Genomic DNA, 19,841 nt, shown 5'->3' on the forward strand with positions numbered 1-19,841 from the left:
TGGAGGATATTAATTGGAGGGTAGGGTATTGATGGGCATTAATTGGAGGGTAGAGTAGTGGTGAGGGTTAAATATATAGTAGAGTAATCATGTGGATTAATTGGAGGGTAGAGTAGTGGTGGGAATTGATTGAAGGGTAGAGTAGTTGCAGAGATTAATTGGAGGGTAGAGTAGTGGTGGAGATTGATTGGATGGTAGAGTAGTGGTGGGGATTGATTGGATGGTAGAGTAGTGGTGGAGATTGGTTGGAGGGTAGGGTAATGGTGGGGATTAGTTGGAGGGTAGAGTAATCGCGGGGATTGGTTGGAGGGTAGGGTAATGGTGGGGATTAATTGGAGGGTAGAGTAGTAGTGGGAATGAATTGGAGGATATAGTAGTTGCTGAGAATAATTTAATGGAGGGTAGAGTAATGGTGGGGAATGGTTGGAGGGTAGAGTAATGATGAGGATTGATTGGATGGTAGGAGAATGGTGGGGATTAATTGGAGGGTAGAGTAGTGGTTGGGATTTATTGGAGGTTAAAGTAGTGCTGGGGATTGATTAAAGAATAAAGTAGTGGTGGTAATTGATTGGAGTTTGGAGTAGTGGCGTAGATAAATTTGAGGGTAGAGTAGTTGCGGAGTTTAATTGGAGGGTGGACTAGCGGTGGGGATTGATTGGAGGTTAGAGTAGTGGTGAGGATTGATTGGAGGGTAAAGTAGTGGTCGGGATTGATTGGAGGGTAAAGTGTAGTAGTGAGGATTGATTTGAGTATAGAGTAGTGGGTTGGTAGAGTAATTGCGGAGATTAATTGAAGGGTGAAGTAGTGGTTGGGATTAATTGAAGGGTAAAGTAGTGGTTGGGATTAATTGGACGGTAGAGTAGTGGTGGGATTGATTGGAGGGTAGAGTAGTGGTGGGGATTGATTGGAGGATAGACTAATGGTGGAGATTGATTGGAGGATAGAGTAGTGGTGGAGATTAATTGGAGGGTAAAGTAGTGGTGGATATTAATTGGAGGGTAGAGTAGTGGTGGATATTAATTGGAGGGTAGAGTAGCGGTGGGGATTGATTTGATGGTAAAGTAATGGTGGGGATTGATTGGATGGTAGATTAGTGGTGGGGATTGATTGGGGGTAGCGTAGTGATGGGGATTGATTGAAGGGTAATTGAAGGGTAATTGGAGGGGTAGATGAAAGGAGGTTTGTTGGGGCCATATAGTGTTCTCTTCAGATTCAAATTGTATGATACACATTAAAACAGGAAGATAGTAAATCAGCGAAATCATAATTCTGTTCACTAATACTTAGATAATGCTCTATTTTGTGAAAAATGATAACTATTATGTATTACATATGTTATTCTTTTTAGCGAAATATTGTGATTTTTTGTGTGAATGATATTGATATATACCGGTATTTTCACCGAAATATTTTCATGGCCGACGTTGTTTACTTGGGAAAGGCACTTTATACGAATTTCCTCACTCCACCTAAGTGTAAAAAGGGTACCTGGCTATAGACAGTAAAATATATTGTTAGAATGTTAGTTCTCTAGCGCGTGTAAATTCGGTGGATCCCAGAGATCATGAACTGTACATTTGTGGCGGATCCCAGACATCGTTAACTGTACATTTGTGGTAGAGAGCTCCCTACATTTAGTTATCCCTGAAACTGCACGTTTCTAGAGAGGAAAATTTTTGGCGGGTCTCCTGCTCCATGGGGCGCACGCATCCTGAAATGTACAATGTATGACACCCTTTCCCCTGTCCCAAATATTTGAAAGGAATTGGAATCATATTATCAAGAAGAAGTTAAACCTGATCAACGACGAACAGCAGTAGACAAGACTAGAGTGGCCCAGATGACTTAAAACGTTTTTTTTTAAATCTTTATATTTACAGGAGCTATTATAGGATTAAAAATTGTTTTTGAAGAATTTATCGATGTGTAAATTCCGGACATTGTACTCACAAACTGAATAAATGTTTGATTCTTATAATTCCAATCCATTCGCTTTATTTACAATTGCAAAACTTTGAATAGTTTCCCCGCACTATGTTATTTGTTTTCAGGCGTGTATGAATACATCGTGTTTTCGGATTTATTGATGTATAAACTCTTGTTCAGTTTTATTTTTCTCCAATGAAAACAATTGTAATAACTAACATTGGAATTATAGTGTTTTAAATTGCAATTCTCGGCAAAATCACTTACAAGTCGCGTTTATCGTATGGCTATTAAGTAAAATACAAGTATGTTGTTGTTATAAACAAATCAATGCAATTAGAACTTTGATATCACTTTTGGTTGTTTTAAAGATATACCTTATTAACAAATAAGAACTAAAGGAAAGGTGAAGATAACAAACAGTGATCAATCACATAACTTCTATAAGCAATATAAAACAGAGAGTTGGGTAAACACGAACCCCTGGACACACAGAGGTGCCTAGGAGGAGTAAGCATCCCCTGTCGATCGGTCACACACCCCATGCGTCCTATATCTTGATCAGTTAAACGGAGTTATGAAAGGTGAAGACAACGAACATTTTTGTTTGTGTACTTTTATTCATATTGTGCATGTGTTGACCAAAAAATGCGCTCTTAAAAGATTTTCGTTTTTACATCAGACATTGTTAATATGTTCTGCGGTCTCTTGTGGTTGTACCTTGGACCTTACATGATGTCATGGCTGGATAACCTTTTGTGTCCTTTTGTCTGCCTTGCCCTGGATTGCAGTAAGGGGCCTCTTAGGTCTACAGATATACGAACGAGGATGCTTTCTTGTTGAGGAGGTTGTTGTTTCCGGTATTTTTGGTGCTGCTACTAAAAAGAAGGAATTTTGTTGAGTCTCATATATTTATCGGGCTGCTATCATTCTAATGTTTTACAGTCAAATCCCTTTAACCTGTTAGCTATCTGTTTCATATGCCGTCTTGTCTAATCCGACATCCTCTCTCCCAGAGCATCTTGGATAGACAGGTTTCGCTATAAAACTGAGCATAAAAACTCTCCCGTCAACCACCTCTTATTTAGCGGGTTACAAATCACACAATTCTCCGTTTGCATCACATGTGCTTTTTAACTTTTCGATATGATTTCATTTCCTTTAATCATAGCCCCCCCCCCCTTCAAAGAAGAGTGGAGTATTGCTTTGCATCTGTCGGTCGGTAGACCACATGTTGTCCGTTCAATATCTTGAGAACCATTCACTTGATCGTAATATTTCGTATGTGGGAAGTCACACGGTCAAAGGTTAAACTGGACATAGGAATATTCTGACCACTCAATGTCTAGAGAACCTGTTGCTTGACAGACATCAACCTTAGCACACTGGTACGTCTTCAGGAGAAGATGACCCCTATTGATTTTGAGGTCACATGGTCAAGGGTTAAACTGGACATAATAATATTTTGTCTCCTATATTTTAAGAATTATTTGCTTAATTGACACCAAACTTGGTACACTCGTACAGGATAAGGAGTAGATGGCCCCCATTGATTTTAGGTCACTTGGTCAATCCACTCCTTATATAGGAAGAATATTGTCTGTTCAATATTTTGAATTGGTGATACTACTATTAATTAAATGATGCATGTGTATAACCCTTTTCAATTTTGCACCATGGGGGCATATATATATATATATATATATATATATATATATATATATATATATATATATATAAATATATTATAAACATCTCTTGCTATCTTTACATTCTCATGGGGGACCGTTGATCAATCTCACAACTCTGAGAAGCAATACAAAATAGAAAGTTGGACAAACACGGAACCCTGGACACACCAGAGGCTGGATCAGGTGCCTAGGAGGAGTAAGCATCCCCTGTCGATCGGTCACACCTGCCGTGAGCCCTTTGTCTTGATTGTGTCTAACATATTGAGGGTCTTTGACACTTTGACACAAAATTTCTACAAATCCTAGTTTCTGTACCTTTGATGGGGCTGTCGTTATGCAAAAAAGTGAAAATTTACTTTACACTAAACGGGGTTTATACCCAATAGTCACCTGTGTATGTCTAACCTTCCGGTCTTCTAAGCAAATACATGGAATCAATATGTGAACACGGTAAGCAATTGATAACGTATTGGAAATAGAATATGCGAAAATTTAATTCATTACTGTTGTTGTGATAAAGAAAACCCTAATGTTACGTATGACAGGCAAGTAACCTATTTATTTTATTATTACATGTAATGATAGATTGGCATCACATATTCCAATGACAGATGTTCTCACAAAAATACCCGAAAACAAAGTTCGAAAGAAATCTAACTAAACCGGAAAATATGAACTTGCAGCAAGGTGAAAGTCGTTGCAGTTGTTTATCAGAGACCCCCAACTTGGAAAGGATTTTAGTAACCTACTTATGTCTGCAGATACACAAGATGTATCGAGGTGTCGGTACCGGGTATGTGTATCCTGGGTTTGTAATATAGAATTTTGAAAATCTTACCTATGACAGGTATCAGTTTCGCAACAAACCCTACCCCGATCATTTGCACATAATCACTATGAAACTTTATAGTCATGGATGGACCAGAGGAGGTGAAACTCATAACAGGGGGTGCGCTGCAGACTTTGTAAAGAGATGTGGAGGCAGTGGAAGGCCCTGTTACACACCAAAAAAAAAGTCAAAATTTAAAGTCACAATCTGTAATCGCAGCTACATGATTATCATGGAGTAAACCCTCCCCCCCCCCCCCCCACATCAATGTAACATTTATCATGTGATTCCACCTTGGGTGTTCCCGGGGGGCATTTCTTTGTACTATACTCAATTTTAAATTTTTCATATATATTACAAATGATCAATCTCATAAATCCTATAGAAATATAAAATTAAGAATTCAAAATGTGTACCATTACTGAGGAATTCGTGAATGACATAATTGTGCGGAATATGATATTGTTTATAAAAGTAGGAGAGTGGTAGAGAATGAGCCAAATGTAAATTGAAAACATAGATTACATATGGTGTTGCAACCGAACCTGTGATGCACTATATGAATAAACATGAAATCAATTTACCGTCAAATAATTCTACTTTATGCGGACAGACTAGACGGGGTGGAAGATACGGCTCCATGTCTAAGTACTCAATCTGGAATTTAACTTTGCCATTGGGGTAGGTAAAGGTGTAAGAACATATATCCTGACTAAAACAAAAAATGAAAATTCGATAAAAATACACAGGCAGATACATGTATACAAAACGTGAGCGTCACGTGAAGATGCACATGACACGTGAGCGACCCATGAATCACTGCTCAAATGAATACTTCACATAAATTTCACCTGAATCGCTCTTCATGTGAAATTCACATTCAAAATTTTACATGAACAGGAATTCAGCTTTTTCACAGAAAATTGACATTTACAAATTATTTATATGAAAGCGGGAATTTTTCTTAATCGGAGCTCCGTGTCAGAACTCATGACGTGGAACTGAACTTCATTCATATTTATATTCATTGCGTATTTGCCATTTAAATACCTGAAGAAGTCCCCAATACTAGAGACACGCCTAATACATTTCATGTGTCAATACATTATATATGAAGTCTAAAGATAATTTTTTATATTGTGAAAATTAAATTGTCTTCGTTTTTCAGAATATCAAATACAATGCATACGAATTGATCATGTATTTATTTTACTATCATTAGTTTATCAATTGGTTTTTTTTATGAAAGGAAGATAACGAACAGTGATCAATCTCATAACTCCTAGAAGCAATACAAAATAGATAGTTGGGCAAACACGGACCCACCAGAGGTGGGATCAGGTGCCCAGGAGGAGTACGCATCCCCTCTTGACCGGTCACACCCGTCGTGAGCCCCATATCCTGATCAGGTAAACGGAGTTATCCGCAGTCAAAATCAGTGTGCCAAGAACGGTTTAACAATCGGTATGAAACACGTCAGACAGCATTTGACCCAATGCGAGGTCGTATTGACGAACTAGATCGTTATAACGACCATAGAATTTGCGAAATGCTGACTTCAATCGAGACTGTTGAAATCCCTGTACCATCAACTTGTTTGTCAGTAGCTTACCTCGATTTAAAAACTGACTATACCCAGAACAAGCTCTTGCATATCGAATTAGTTGAGATATATAAACACCATATGCAGGTGATAATGGAATATAGCTACATAAATGTGGGAAGTTGACGATGGAGAAGCTGAAATCATCCCGTTTATCATACAGTTGAGTTGTCAGTTTGCCGTTAATGTCTACTTTCAATAAAATATCTAAGTATGAAGCAGAAGTGGACGACTCTGTGGTGTCCTTTATTTCAAGCTCACAGGGATATATCAAATCGGCATATGAATGAAAGCTATCATTGTTAATAGACAAAACGTTATCGATCTATCTAAAAGTCGAATTGAAGGTCACAGCGAGAGATTTTTTTCTTTTCTGAAGTGAATAAAATTACTCTGAAAGGTATATTTCTATCGTGTACAAATTCTAATTTGATAAAGATTTTTTGCAGAAACCTGACATCACATGAGGATCGATCTTCCTTGAAAATAAGAACTCATTGTGCAAATGCTTCTCATGCGGAACATTTCAATTATTCCTTGCATGACTGTACAGTACTAAGAGTTGAAAGCTTTTATACAACCGGGCTTCTCAAACCACCTTACCTAGATGTGATGTTTTCTCATTCAATCTCTTATCTTTTTCGAAAGAAGCTCATAGTTAGAATGTTTTTATTTCAAAACTGCAAGTATCACTCTTGAATTTATATATCTATGCAAGTTTCTTCACTAGTGGAATCTGTTACAACTTCATATATTTTTTCACCAACGAACCAGGTTACATTTAGGTTAGTTATCTTTCACTGAAATTGTAAAAAAAAAATAGCAAACAGTACTGATTAATGAAAGGTGAGGATAACGATTGATTGATTAATTTTATCTTGCTTAACGTATCAGTCGAGAAATTTTGATTCATTCTCACTTAGCTAAAATTCTGAAATTACTATTCCCACTTAGCTAAAACTGTGATTTTCACACCTGAGTGGTCCCTGGGTATAGTCTGTTTTACATAACTACCTGTAATTACCAGTCAAGCCTATGAAAGGAAATCATATACATGCATATATATATTATATGTATACCTTTATTGTTTAAGACATACATCTTATCAATATGAAATAAAGATTTATAATGTTTTAATATATTAATGACATTGTTTAGAGGTGTACAAATATATAAGTATATTTTCATGGACCAGATAGTGTAATTGATTGATGATTTTACATACCCTTTGAATTAAGGACAGAAAGTCATAGGAAAAAAAGTCACAGAAAAAAGTCACGGACAAAATGACCATCGACAAAAAGTCAGAATAAGATATTTTATGAAAGTAGGACAAAATGTCACAGGACAAAAAGTCACAGTTTTATAAGAACATAAGACAAAAAGTCACAGTTAGAAATGTTATGAAAGTAGGGCAAAATGTCACAGGACAAAAAGTCACAGTTTATAAGAAAATATTGATTTTGATATATATCTGAAAACACATCTGTTTTTTGTAAAGTTTAAGAAACTATATATGCATTTGGGTACCATGTACCTGTAATTGTTAGCTTAAAAGTATGTATGGAGTTTCATTTGCTAAGCCAATCATCATTCCTAAAATGGAACTCATGCAGAGTAATCTGTGGATATTACATAAATGGTGAAGTCAAAGAACAAGAAAAACATCATTTTATTCATGCACAAAATACAAAGATTGGTATGAATATAAGCATTCTATATTTTATAACAAAATGAGTTTGTCTTTCTTAAGCAAAAATCATCATTGTGACTTTTTGTCCTGTGACTTTCCGTCCGTATACCGCCTATATATGTATATGTTTAGTGTAAACTGTACTTTATTTCAAAGAGACAAGAGCATGGTTAAATATACAACATTGAAATTTCTTATATTGGAAAACAAGTGCATATGCACTTATATTAATTCCTCTCTCATTTTTTTAACTTACAAATAGCGATCACGTTTTCACAGAAAAAAAGAAATGAACAACAGTAAAAAAAAAAGTGATACAACTGGAATGTGGAATAATTAATAATCGTAATTGCAATCAAAATGATCTGGATCACACATGTTACAAAATGTAGACACTATGAATATGTGCATGTAAACAAAGGGAAGGTTTTACTCAAAATAAGACATATGAGTAAGTGTCAAATTTACAAAATGGATAAGATATATGTAGGCAAGAGATAAAATATTCATTATGTATGTTTACACAGTTAATACTGTAAAGAAAAATTATCTATGACATGCTTGTAAACAATACACTTTGAAGACGAATTAAAGTGTTCAACTAAATCTTTAACATAGTTATATAACTCAATTTTTTTCATATCAAATGTAGTATTTTCTTGTTCACACCAAATATTTACCCTAAACCAATCTCAAACTATTTTTCTTTCACACAGTAAGCCCAGTATTTGTTTCAATTTTTCATTCTATCACATTTGTAATATGATTTATCATAGCAATTTCTAATAATATGATTTTCACTATGTAACACTTTAAACAAAAATTTTAACATCCTAAACTATCGAATAATTCAAGAACACTAGAAGTTTTAGTCCATGAATAGTTTATTACTTCTGTCATCATGAATTTTGAAAGTGACTCTCTCTCTCTCTCTCTCTCTCTCTCTCTCTCTCTCTCTCTCTCTCTCTCTCTCTCTCCTGGTTTATGAGATTTTTTTAGCTTATTTATTTAGGAATAGGCACATATAGCACATATACAATATAAATACCAGACAATATCACAGAGGAACACATAGTTAAAACAAAAGTTGTTGTTAAATACATAACATAAAAAGGTAAACTTTAACAGCTACTTGACTTTAAGAGCACGGTGAATAAATTAATGTATATGCCTATGCCGAGGATAACCCAAGAAAGCCATATGGCTTATTTCCAATGGGTCCTTCTGATCTTATTATGTGAAATCCAAGTGATGGACTATGCAGATGTCGCATCTCATCTCATTCATTTAGACTGATGTTTTCCTTTTTATGTACTTGCATTTCTTTATGTGTTTCATTGTTAAACTGATATGTTCCTTAAATCTAAATGTGTTTAATGTATAAAAATTTAGAATTAATCTCAAATCTTTCTTTCTTTTGAAATAGAATTTTACTGCCCAATTTCAATATCAAACAAAACTACCTGCGATGTGTTATAAAACAGACTATAGGTTACCTGTAATTATTTTCCTTTGTTCTTTGACACCCTTACCTGTGCACCATTCCCATCTAGCTAAAACCAGTCACCCGTACAGATTTCAAAATTTTAGCTAAGTGGGAAGACACCGAAATTTTCACTCATACGGAGATGTCACCAATACCGGTGAATGGTTTCAAATTTAGGCTTACGTCCATTGAGCAGTGAGGGTTCTTTAGCGTGCCACGCCTACTGTGACACGGGTAATCCATTTTTAAGGTCATTTCCGAGGACTCGTGACATTCACACCTGATACCGAGTGTTTGGCGATGGAACTGTCACTAACCGTTTTAATGACATCGGTCTGTCGCGGCCAGGATTCAAACCCAAGCCTTCCGCATACGGGGTGAACACTCTAACTTCTCGGCCACCGTGGTATGAGAATAACGAACGGTGATCAATCTCATAACTCCCATCCAACCCCCCGGGGACATGATTTAAACAAACTTAATTTGCACTATGTTAAGAAGCTTTCAGATAAGTATTAGGTTTTCTGGTTCAGTGGTTCTTGAGAAGATTTTTAAAGAATTTTCCTATATATATGTATGTAAAACTTTGATCCCCCTTCTGGCCTCATCTTACCCCCCAGGGGTCATGATGTGAACAAAATTGAATAAGCATTATGTCAGGAAACTTGCATGTAAATATCAGCTTTTCTGGCTCGGTGGTTTTTACGAAGAATATTTTTAAAGATTTTTCATATATATTTAAAGGTAAAACTTTGATACCCTATTGTGGCCCCATCCAACCACTGGGGCCATGATTTTAACAAACTAGAATCTGCATTATGTCAGGAAGCGTTAATATAAATCTTAGCTTTTCTGGTTAAGTAATTCTTATGAAGAAGATTTTTAAAGATTTTTCCTATATAATTGTATGTGAAACGTTGATCCCCTATTGTGGCCCTATGCAACCCCCGGGGACCATGCTTTGAACGAAATTGAACCCGCATTATGTCATGAAGCTTTCATGTACATCTCAGCTTTTCTGTCTCATTGGATCTTACGAAGCTTTCAGCTCAGGTGAAAAGAAGGTGGTAAACAGTATGTAGCAGACAAAGATAATTTAATAAACAAATTTACACAAAATTTATTATTACAAAATGTATTTCGTTATTTGCGCTTTTGAACAGTTGAAAATTGAAATACGTGACAGCTATGTTATATTTCTATCAAATATAATCGACACAGTAAATGGCATTAGTTCATACCATATCTACTCACCCTTCAGCAGGAGTCGGAAATTGCGGTGATGTCACTGTCGTTTCCGTAGTAAGAGTGAGCTGAACGTGCGAGTTGGGTAATACACAGGGTGCTGAGAAATAGAAGAATTGAATGTATGTGCGCAGGTATATAATGCTCTACAATACACCTTTCTTAAAAATGCGTTTCCCTCAATTCGCATACTGTTTAAATAATTTAAGGGGGAAATGTTAATGCTAGAAGATAGGTGATTGGGATCTGGGGCTCACGGTGGTTGTGAGCGGTCAACAGGGGATGCTAATTCCTAGGCACCTGATCCTACCTCTGGTATATGAAGAGGCCCGTGTTTGTCCAACTCTCTATCCCGTATTCCTTGTTGGAGGTATGCTATTGATCATTGTTCTTTGCCTTCACCTCCTATCTAGTGATCAATCATCTAAAAATTTACTTTGTTAAACACCACTCGGAATCCACGCAAAAGTACTCTGAATTCGAAATACAAATATGCCGCAGTTTCTCATTGACGATATCTTTGCAGCGTTTGAAAATCATGTCTTCCAACTTCCTGTTAAAATTCATATGGTCACGAATTGTGCTGCTTTGTTAGGCCTAAAAAATTAGTTACTTGGTTCTCAGGCCCGCCCGCATCTCTTTTAACAATGCGCATTATCCATAAAATTTCTCTCATGCGCTCGTGAGGTGCTAAAAAAAACCCTGGAAACTCCGACCGCATTTTAGAGACTCCCGTCAGTAGAATTTTTTGACAAACGTCTGGATGATACATACTTGTGCAATCAAATCGTGCCATGCATAATACTGTTTGGTTTGAGTAATGGCGGTCCCCATATCTAACCCGTGTTGTCGCCTTTGCCACGACATTTTGTCTTTAAAAAAAACAAAAAACCGGACGATTTTAGAAGAAGGTTTTGGGGTTTACGATCAACTTCAAGAGATAATCGATAATGTACCTCAACCAAATGACGATAAAGGACGGTATGCGCAGGAATAAACTAAAAAAAAAACAAGTCGGGAAAATTGAGTATAATATCAAAACGAAAGTAAAAACGCTGAAATCTGAATGACATGTTTCGATACGTGATTTATGCCTTAAACACAAAGATGACATAGGCTTACAGCAATTATGCACACTTAAATAAAAACCAATGTGGTTGTTTTCATCTCTTAACTCTATTTTGTAAACATACACATGTGACATAAATTATAACGCATTATCTGATTCATTGGGTTTTGACACAATCTGAACAAACTGGTATATATCGTATATGTTCCCTCCAATATGCTTTTACTGTGCAGATGACACAGTTGAGCAAATTGAAGTGGCTTATCACACTAGTGAAAGCTGAAGGACTAATCACCACTTGCCACACAAAAAGAATGAATGTAGAAAATGCAAGAGAAAAAAAGAAGAGAAGGAAATAATGTTCTTAATTTCTTTCAATGTGTATTGAGCAGTGGATTAAAAAAATGCGAGTTTTGTAGTAAAATTAAAAAAAATAATATCTCGTCTGTTTTTATGAGGTACAAAGGGGGGGGGGGCTCCCTCCCACAATTATTTTTGACAAAACTGGTTGATTTCAGCTTCACAATCCTCAACTTTCCATATATCTGTAACAACATTCCAGTATCATTTGCACATCGTGTTTATATGTCTGAAAACTGAAACTATTTTTATTATCCCCTCGTGAAACTAGTTCCGAAGGGGATATATCATCGCTAATGTGCGTGTGTGTATCCGCCACAGCTTGTGTGCAAAATGTAAATAAAACCCTTGCACTAAGGAGTATCAAACTTTGCATACTTCTGTGGTATTGTAAGAGGACGAACCCTATTTATTTTCAAGTAAAATTGTGAAGTATTGTTTTAGGATACCGTGTAATTACACCATTAAAAACTGAATTTTTATGTACGAGTTAATAATACAGACTTCCAGATAAAGTGAAAGTAAAATTAGAATAGGAAGAGGATGGCCCTGATGAGGGTTGAACGTATCAATTTATTATGAATTCCAGAATATTGATAGTATACACGAATTCAGGTAATCTTGTCTTTGTATGCGATCATATCATTGAAAGTTAGCGTGCACAAATCGTGGGACGTTATGTATGATTTAAGTGTTTGAAACGGTTGAGAGTTACGTCCCTTTGTTCAAACTGTGAATAAAAGAAATCGGTGTAAATATTTATAATTAACGGATTACTTGATAAAATGATAGTACAACAAAGACTGTTATAGTTATAAAAACGAAATGAAAATGTTGTTTGCGTTAATATAAGCACGAGTATGCTAAATTTCTAACTGCTTGACTTTTAAATACTGTTAACAAGTGTTATGATTTAGATGTATAAAAAGCAGTACGGTCAATACATTTAGGTAGATATCATGAAGTATAAGGCATCGTATGATATGACAAATAAAGAACTGGTAAACATGAGAGAAAGTGCTGAGTTGTCTGCTTACAATTGAGTTTTTTTAAACAATAAAGACAAGCAGTCAGCAACCAAGGGTACACTTGACAAGTGAATACCCCTAAGTGATCAAGCATCCACCTAGCCAGTTGGTAAATTGATAGGACAAGTGCCTAAAGCATTTATTTTGTAAACATCAATGGTGTTTCTATAATTTATCACACCAGGCAAGTTTCTGGCATATCTGTACATTTTGCATTCATTATTGTTTATCAATGAAATTCTTATACTGTATCAATTTTGATGCACTATATGTGCATTTTGACAAATAATGTCTCTTCAGTGAAGCTCAACTGAAATGTTTGAAATTCGAAATAACGATAAACTTGCTAGAGCTATTTTAGAGGATAAAAGTGCCAAAAGTCAAAAGCAAAAAATCGATGTAAGACTCTGACAAACCGAGTACGATCCCAACCACGAATGCAAGTTATGCCCCCAACCGGATGTTTCGCACCTGTCTGGTGGTCAGTTGGTATACCTAGTTTTGTCCACTTAATATATTTTGGAACATTTCCTTGATACACAAACATACCTCTTCCGCTGAAAGAGAGAGAGAGAGACAGGGGAGGAGGTGATGAGAGCAGAAAGAAGCAGGGATGGGATAGAGGACATGGTATCAATTGAAAGTAGTTTTTACATGATAAATATTTCATATTTACTCTCATCAAAGCTATATATATATATATATATATATATATATATATATATATATACTCTCATCAAAGCTATATATATATATATATATATATATATATATATATATATATATATATATATATATTTATATATATATTTGTAAAACGTATACGGTACCAATTTTGATGCACCAGATGCGCATTTCGACAAATAATGTCTCTTCAGTGATGCTCAATCGAAATGTTTGAAATCCAAAATAATTATGAAGTTTTGGAACTAAATATAGCCAAAAACAGAGTGCCAAAAAAGTGGAGCCAAATTCGTCCAAGGATAAGAGCTATGCATGAGGGAGATAATCCTTAATTATATATATATAAAGCATGAAGTAATCCATCTTCATTTTCTGCAAAGAATTTGATCTGATCCCCCATTTATGCCTAAGTAATGCATATGTTCATAACATTTCCCATCCCTAGGGGATGCTCCGCTTAGCTGTGATCCTGTTTGATTTGACGCCTAGTTTTACACAAAGTATTCAATGGCGTTGTACATTTAAAATATGAACAGTTTTAAAAGAATAAACAATACACTATATACATACAAACACATCAAAACTGTCAGGGGCCTTCGTGACCGAGTGGCTAGAGCATACCGCTCTCAAAATCACACGGGTTTATATTCCACTCGCGCCTGTAAGTGAAAGTTTCCCAGTTTACTTTCGGTAGGTCGGTGGTCTCTTCCCAGGTACATTGTATCTGGGTTCTCTCTTCCACCAATAAAAACTGGGCGCCATCAGATAACTGAAAATTTGTTGAAAGAGCAAACAAACAATCAATCAATCATTAAAACTGTCTAAGCAAATGTCTCTTCAGTCTGGCTTTAAAAATATGTAGAGAGTTGGACTGTCTTATTTCTGCCGGTAAACTGTTTCAGTCTCGGACCAATGGTTCCCAAACTTCTGTCACTGGAAGTTTTACGCCTATTAAAAGGAACAATATAGCAACTCTCAGAAGATTGAGCGGAACGTAACTTTTGATTTGGTACATGTTTTGATAAAAGTTCTGTTAAATACAATGGCGCTTCGCCCACGTGACAATAATACATGAAAATCAATAATTTAAATGATAGCCAAGAATTGATAGGTAACCAATGTAGATCAACGAGTGTATCCCTACAGCTGTCAAATTTCTGACGATTTAATACAAGTTTCGCACCCATGTTTTGGATTCTTTGCATTTTACATATTTCAGGATGTGCTATGCCGTATTAAATCACATTGCAACAGTCCAAATAAAAAATTACTAAAGATAAAACCAAAATGTCTGCAGGTTCCTTTGTCAGATTTTTGCGAATACTTTTAATCCTAAGATAATTAATCATACCTGTTCGGCATTTTCTTCTTATAGTTCCTTAAAATTGAGAATTCATCCAAATATGCACCTAAGTATCTTATACAACGTTCTGATTAAATTTCATCACCATTGATATTAATAACTTTTGTACAACATTTATCCCGTTGTTTACTGTTCTCAAATAAAATGAATTCGGTCTTTCATGTGTTCATTTTCAGTTTATTTGCATTCGTCCAATCGTTAATGATTTCAACACATTTTTCAAGTTCTCGGATGGTTTCGGTTTCGTTGTGAATGAAGGTAGGACTAAACCATTTATCTGCAGTATGATCATCCTCGAGACTGAAATTGTCGGAGAAATAACGCCAAACAATGTACCCGCATACGTAAGGTACAACCACGGACCTAAACAGCTCCCCTGTGGAACACCATACTGTAACTGACGCGGTGATGATGACATATAATTAATACACACTCGGCCATTACGTGGCCGTATGAATCGACCCAAGGCGTGTACGACCGATCGACGGGGGATGTTTACTCTTCCAAGGCACCTGATCCCACCTTTGATATATCCAGGAGTCCGTGTTTTCCCAACTTTCTATTCAGTATTCCTTGTAGGAATTATGAGATTGATCACTGTTCGTTATCTTCAGTTGTACTAGTAACGTCACACTATATAACGGATAGTAGGAAACCAATACATAACGGATAATAATATTCTAATATTGGACAGACAGTTATGGTGTAATATATAACGAACTCCAACCTCTCATGATATATGAAAGATAGTAATCTTACATGTATAAACAGGTCCCGTTAGCTCAATATTGGAGCGTTAATTTCATGACCGGGAGGTCAAGAGTTCGAGCCTCGTCCGTGCCATGGTTGCGTGGAACCTAAGTCGAAAACAAATGTAGTGATTGCTCCTTCGTGAAATGCTCGACATTTAGAAATGAGAATCACGGGTCTTTTGGATATCACCTTTATAAAAAGAAGTATCGTGTCGCGATAGGCGTTTGTATGTTAAAGCTGACATGAATTAATAAATACGCACATATTTCTCATTTTATCCGCCATATTTCTTTCAGGTAGCCTACTTTACTCTACCCGTATATACTCTAAATTTGATTGTCACACCTGAGTGATTTTCTGGCTGGACTCGACCAGTGCACATCTCCGATAGTAATGTATAGGGAATGAGAAATAAATAAAATCGCGTTTTGAAACATCATGCAATGCTCAAAATAACAAAAGATATATTGTATGTTAGTGAAATATTCCCAAAGTTTAGATAATTTAAACCAAAACGCGACAAAAAGCTTGCATGCAAGTATTTGCAGTTTATTATGAAATAAATGCGGAGAAATCATTTGCCGATTACATACTGATAGAATAGAATAATCAAAGAGCGTAATACATGCGTATGTGCATAATATGTTATGCACATAGCATACTCGCCAAACGAAAGAAACCACATCAAATACGGAAATATATTCAACAGGTACCGGAGATGTGCACTTACCGAAAATGTTAGATTCTCTTTATTCTAATAAATCCACGAAACAAAATGATAAATTCCGTTTGTATCTCGACAGAACTCTACAACACGTTGTCATTCCATTACTTCGACACACTTCGTCCATCCTAATCAGGATGTCTTCAATCAGGGGATATATCAGAGTCCAATATTTTTCCTGTATTGAATGCTTTACTCATGGTCAGGAGTTTTTGCAGTTTACAGAAATCTGATCATGCACGTACAATCATATGCACTGGGTATCTGGTTGGATATATTGCGTGCACAATTAAAACTTTGACGATGATCACATACAGACGTAGATACGTGTATACAAGTATGAAATACCTCTGGGTGAAAATAAGGGTATTATATCAGCAATCCAAATTAAACATTAGACTACGCAAATATAATACATAAGGAATACAGTATCTAAACGAAAATATAGTACAACTTTCAAGATTCATTGTGTCATTGGAAATCATATTAATGTAAGTATTTACGGTCACTTTGCATGTACATAGTCATTGATTGAACAGATGAGAGATAGAGAGAGAGAGAGAGAGAGAGAGAGAGAGAGAGAGAGAGAGAGAGAGAGACTGTCATATGAACAATATCAGAAGGGAAGAAAATTTATCACTGATATAAGTGTAAACGTACAAGCATTAAAAGATATCAGCCATTTTAAAAGTGATTGACAATATATTGGAAACCAACAGGAGTTGAATCGGTGCATGTATATGTAATTGAATTCATAGTTAGACATTTTTAAAACAAATCATATTAGTTTGAACTTTACATGCAGAAAATGCGGACTTGGTATGGTAGAAGTCTTCTAGATACGTCCCCAAATATTTAGAGACATGTGTTTTCGGTCAGAGCAGAAATAAACTCATTTTGAAGTGCATCTACATGTAGATTGAATGCAAATGCGGTTTATTTCTTTTAATGTCATCAGACTCTTTAGGGGAAAACCCCCGAACTATGCAGCTTTGTTTTTATTGATATCTAAATGAATATATGGAATCCGGATATGAATTATGTAATGTTTTTTCATGACCATATATATATATTATGAGATTGATCACTGTTCGTTATCTTCACCTTGCATATTGATACTACTAATCAAAATATAAAATGTTTATACTTGTCTTTTGAAATACCACTTATACATAATAGTATACTGACATTGTATCATATGAAATAAAACCTCAACACGAATGTCGACTGAATTATAAATACTAATATCTTATCGAATATATTTGAATTTAAAATTTCGATGTACAGTGGTATGCCTCTTCTAAGTATATGTCCATTGAGCCAGATCTACGACATGGAATATTTAAGCATAAATTACACCAAAGCCTGAAAGTAATCATTATGACATGTTATAGAAACTTTAAAACATACATATGTTATAGTCCTACAATGCATGCATACGATTTTTCTGAATACATGTACAGTATAATCTGTCTAAACCGGCTATGTGTGGTTCCAAAGAAATTGGCCGGTTTGCACAGAATCCGGAGTGCAGAATGTTGACAAGAATGAGAGTTGCTTCCCTTGTATTCACTATCTATGCATACGTGTGTAATGATTGCTAACGTTTTAATAGATATTAATCACAAAAGCATTCAAAATATAAATGTCAGTGTTCTATTGTCGTGCTCATTTGAAAAAAGTTTCAATTTTTATTAAATTTAGAAGTTCTGTTGGTAAATTGTCGATTTCGTCTACATCATCGCCGTTATCAAGTGCTACATTATGTACGTTCGTAAAGTTTGTGTTGTGTTCGTTTAAAATTTGTCTTTCCCAGCTTTCATTGTAAATGTATCGCTTTCAACTGTCTCAATTTGTGAAACGGAAACTAATACAATGCCGAGTGATCGACCGGACATGGCGAGTTGTGCTAACTAACTGCATATCATCACTGTCTGACTCGCCGTAGAGCTCCGAGAAGTCCACGAGTGGAAACCCTACTTTTGAAAAACATAACGGGATTGTTGCCGATTTTGTTTCATTCCAAGAATGTATCGAATTCATCGATTAATTGAACTTTGTCTTTTAATGTCAGTTCTCGTATCTGTCGTTAGGGGGAGGGCGCCATTACCTCGTGCGTGGTGCTGTCATAATTGAAAAGTGCACCCCCTAAAAATCAGGTTCTATTTTAAACTGATCGCCAGTTGCACTCTTTTAATTACCTATGGCTTCCCTTGAGACACCCTTTGTGTACACCGCGTGTGATGGACCGAATACCGACAGCTTGGTCATCGTGGGGTGGCTGGTTTAAATGCGATAATTAGAGCTAATTACGAGGAGTTGGGACCTTGTGTACACCGAATACAATTGACCGCAACAATTAGGGTGGTGTATCATCGAGGGGCCGGTTTACACAGGATAATCAAAGTTAATTGATAGCAGTTGGGACTCTGTAAGCCGGCCGATATACAGAATACGCAGTATCCGGAGTACAGGGAATTATTAATAAAGGATTTGTTAAAGAAATGTTAGGGACTATATTTTATGGCCGGAATTGACAGAGTGCCGCAGTACTCAGAGGCCGGTTTGGACAAATTATACTGTATTTAGATTCTGATACTTCCCCTGATTGAAGATAGCTGATCGGCACGGGCTAAGTGTATCGCGGTTTGTACACCAAGTGACAACGTGTTTATGTGGAATACAAATGGAGTTTATCGTTTTGTTTTTGGATTATGCAAATAAAGGGAATTTTACTTCTACTATTTTCGACAACTGTACACGTACATCTGTGGTCCTTTACAGACATTACGAGTAGACCCAGGTAAATAGTCCTCCGCATTCGGTACATTTTCTTGGCGATCGTTCATGTACATGGCATTTGCATAAGTTACAGTAGCACTTATGTATTTGCATGTGGGTGTAAATGGTATAAATCTTATGCCCTTTGCTTATTTCATTCTATCAATAGATAAGAGATAAAATATTTCAACGCGTTTTTTGTATAGACCCTAATTTTGACATGTTTACTGGAACTGTACGTACATTCACCTAAAGAAAAGCCATTCTAAATTTAGTTATCAAAAGCTGTTAGAACATGTGCATGTACTACTGTTCGATGTTTTTATTGTAATTTTGAGGACGGTGTGGTGTTCGAAAACATTATTTTGTTTCATTGTGATGCCCTATACCTTAGTGCAAGGTGAAGATAACGAACAGTGATCAATCTCATAACTCCTACAAGCAATACAAAATAGATAGTTGGGCAAACACGGACCCCTGGACACACCAGAGGTGGGATCAGGTGCCCAGGAGGAGCAAGCATCCCCTGTTGACCGGTCACACCCGCCGTGAGCCCCATATCCTGATCAGGTAAATGTACGTGTTACCTGTCGAAGCTATCAACAT

General features: G+C 36.1%; 1 protein-coding gene across 1 annotated transcript in view; it reads right to left on the reverse strand.

The window, feature by feature from the left end:
• Window positions 1–2,526: 2,526 nt before the first annotated feature.
• The window catches only part of LOC130049687 (cubilin-like), a 32,024-nt gene continuing 14,709 nt past the window's right edge, over window positions 2,527–19,841 (reverse strand). Inside the window, exons 6-9 of the mRNA XM_056147590.1 lie at window positions 10,483–10,573; window positions 5,031–5,158; window positions 4,456–4,611; window positions 2,527–2,801 (exon numbers count right to left, since the gene is read on the reverse strand). Of these exons, the coding sequence (XP_056003565.1) occupies window positions 2,665–2,801; window positions 4,456–4,611; window positions 5,031–5,158; window positions 10,483–10,573 (512 nt within the window). The 3' untranslated portion in view covers window positions 2,527–2,664. The remainder of the gene's footprint in view (window positions 2,802–4,455; window positions 4,612–5,030; window positions 5,159–10,482; window positions 10,574–19,841) is intronic.

This window comes from Ostrea edulis, chromosome 8 (genome assembly GCF_947568905.1).
Source record: "Ostrea edulis chromosome 8, xbOstEdul1.1, whole genome shotgun sequence".
NCBI classification, from domain to species: Eukaryota; Metazoa; Mollusca; class Bivalvia; order Ostreida; family Ostreidae; genus Ostrea; species Ostrea edulis.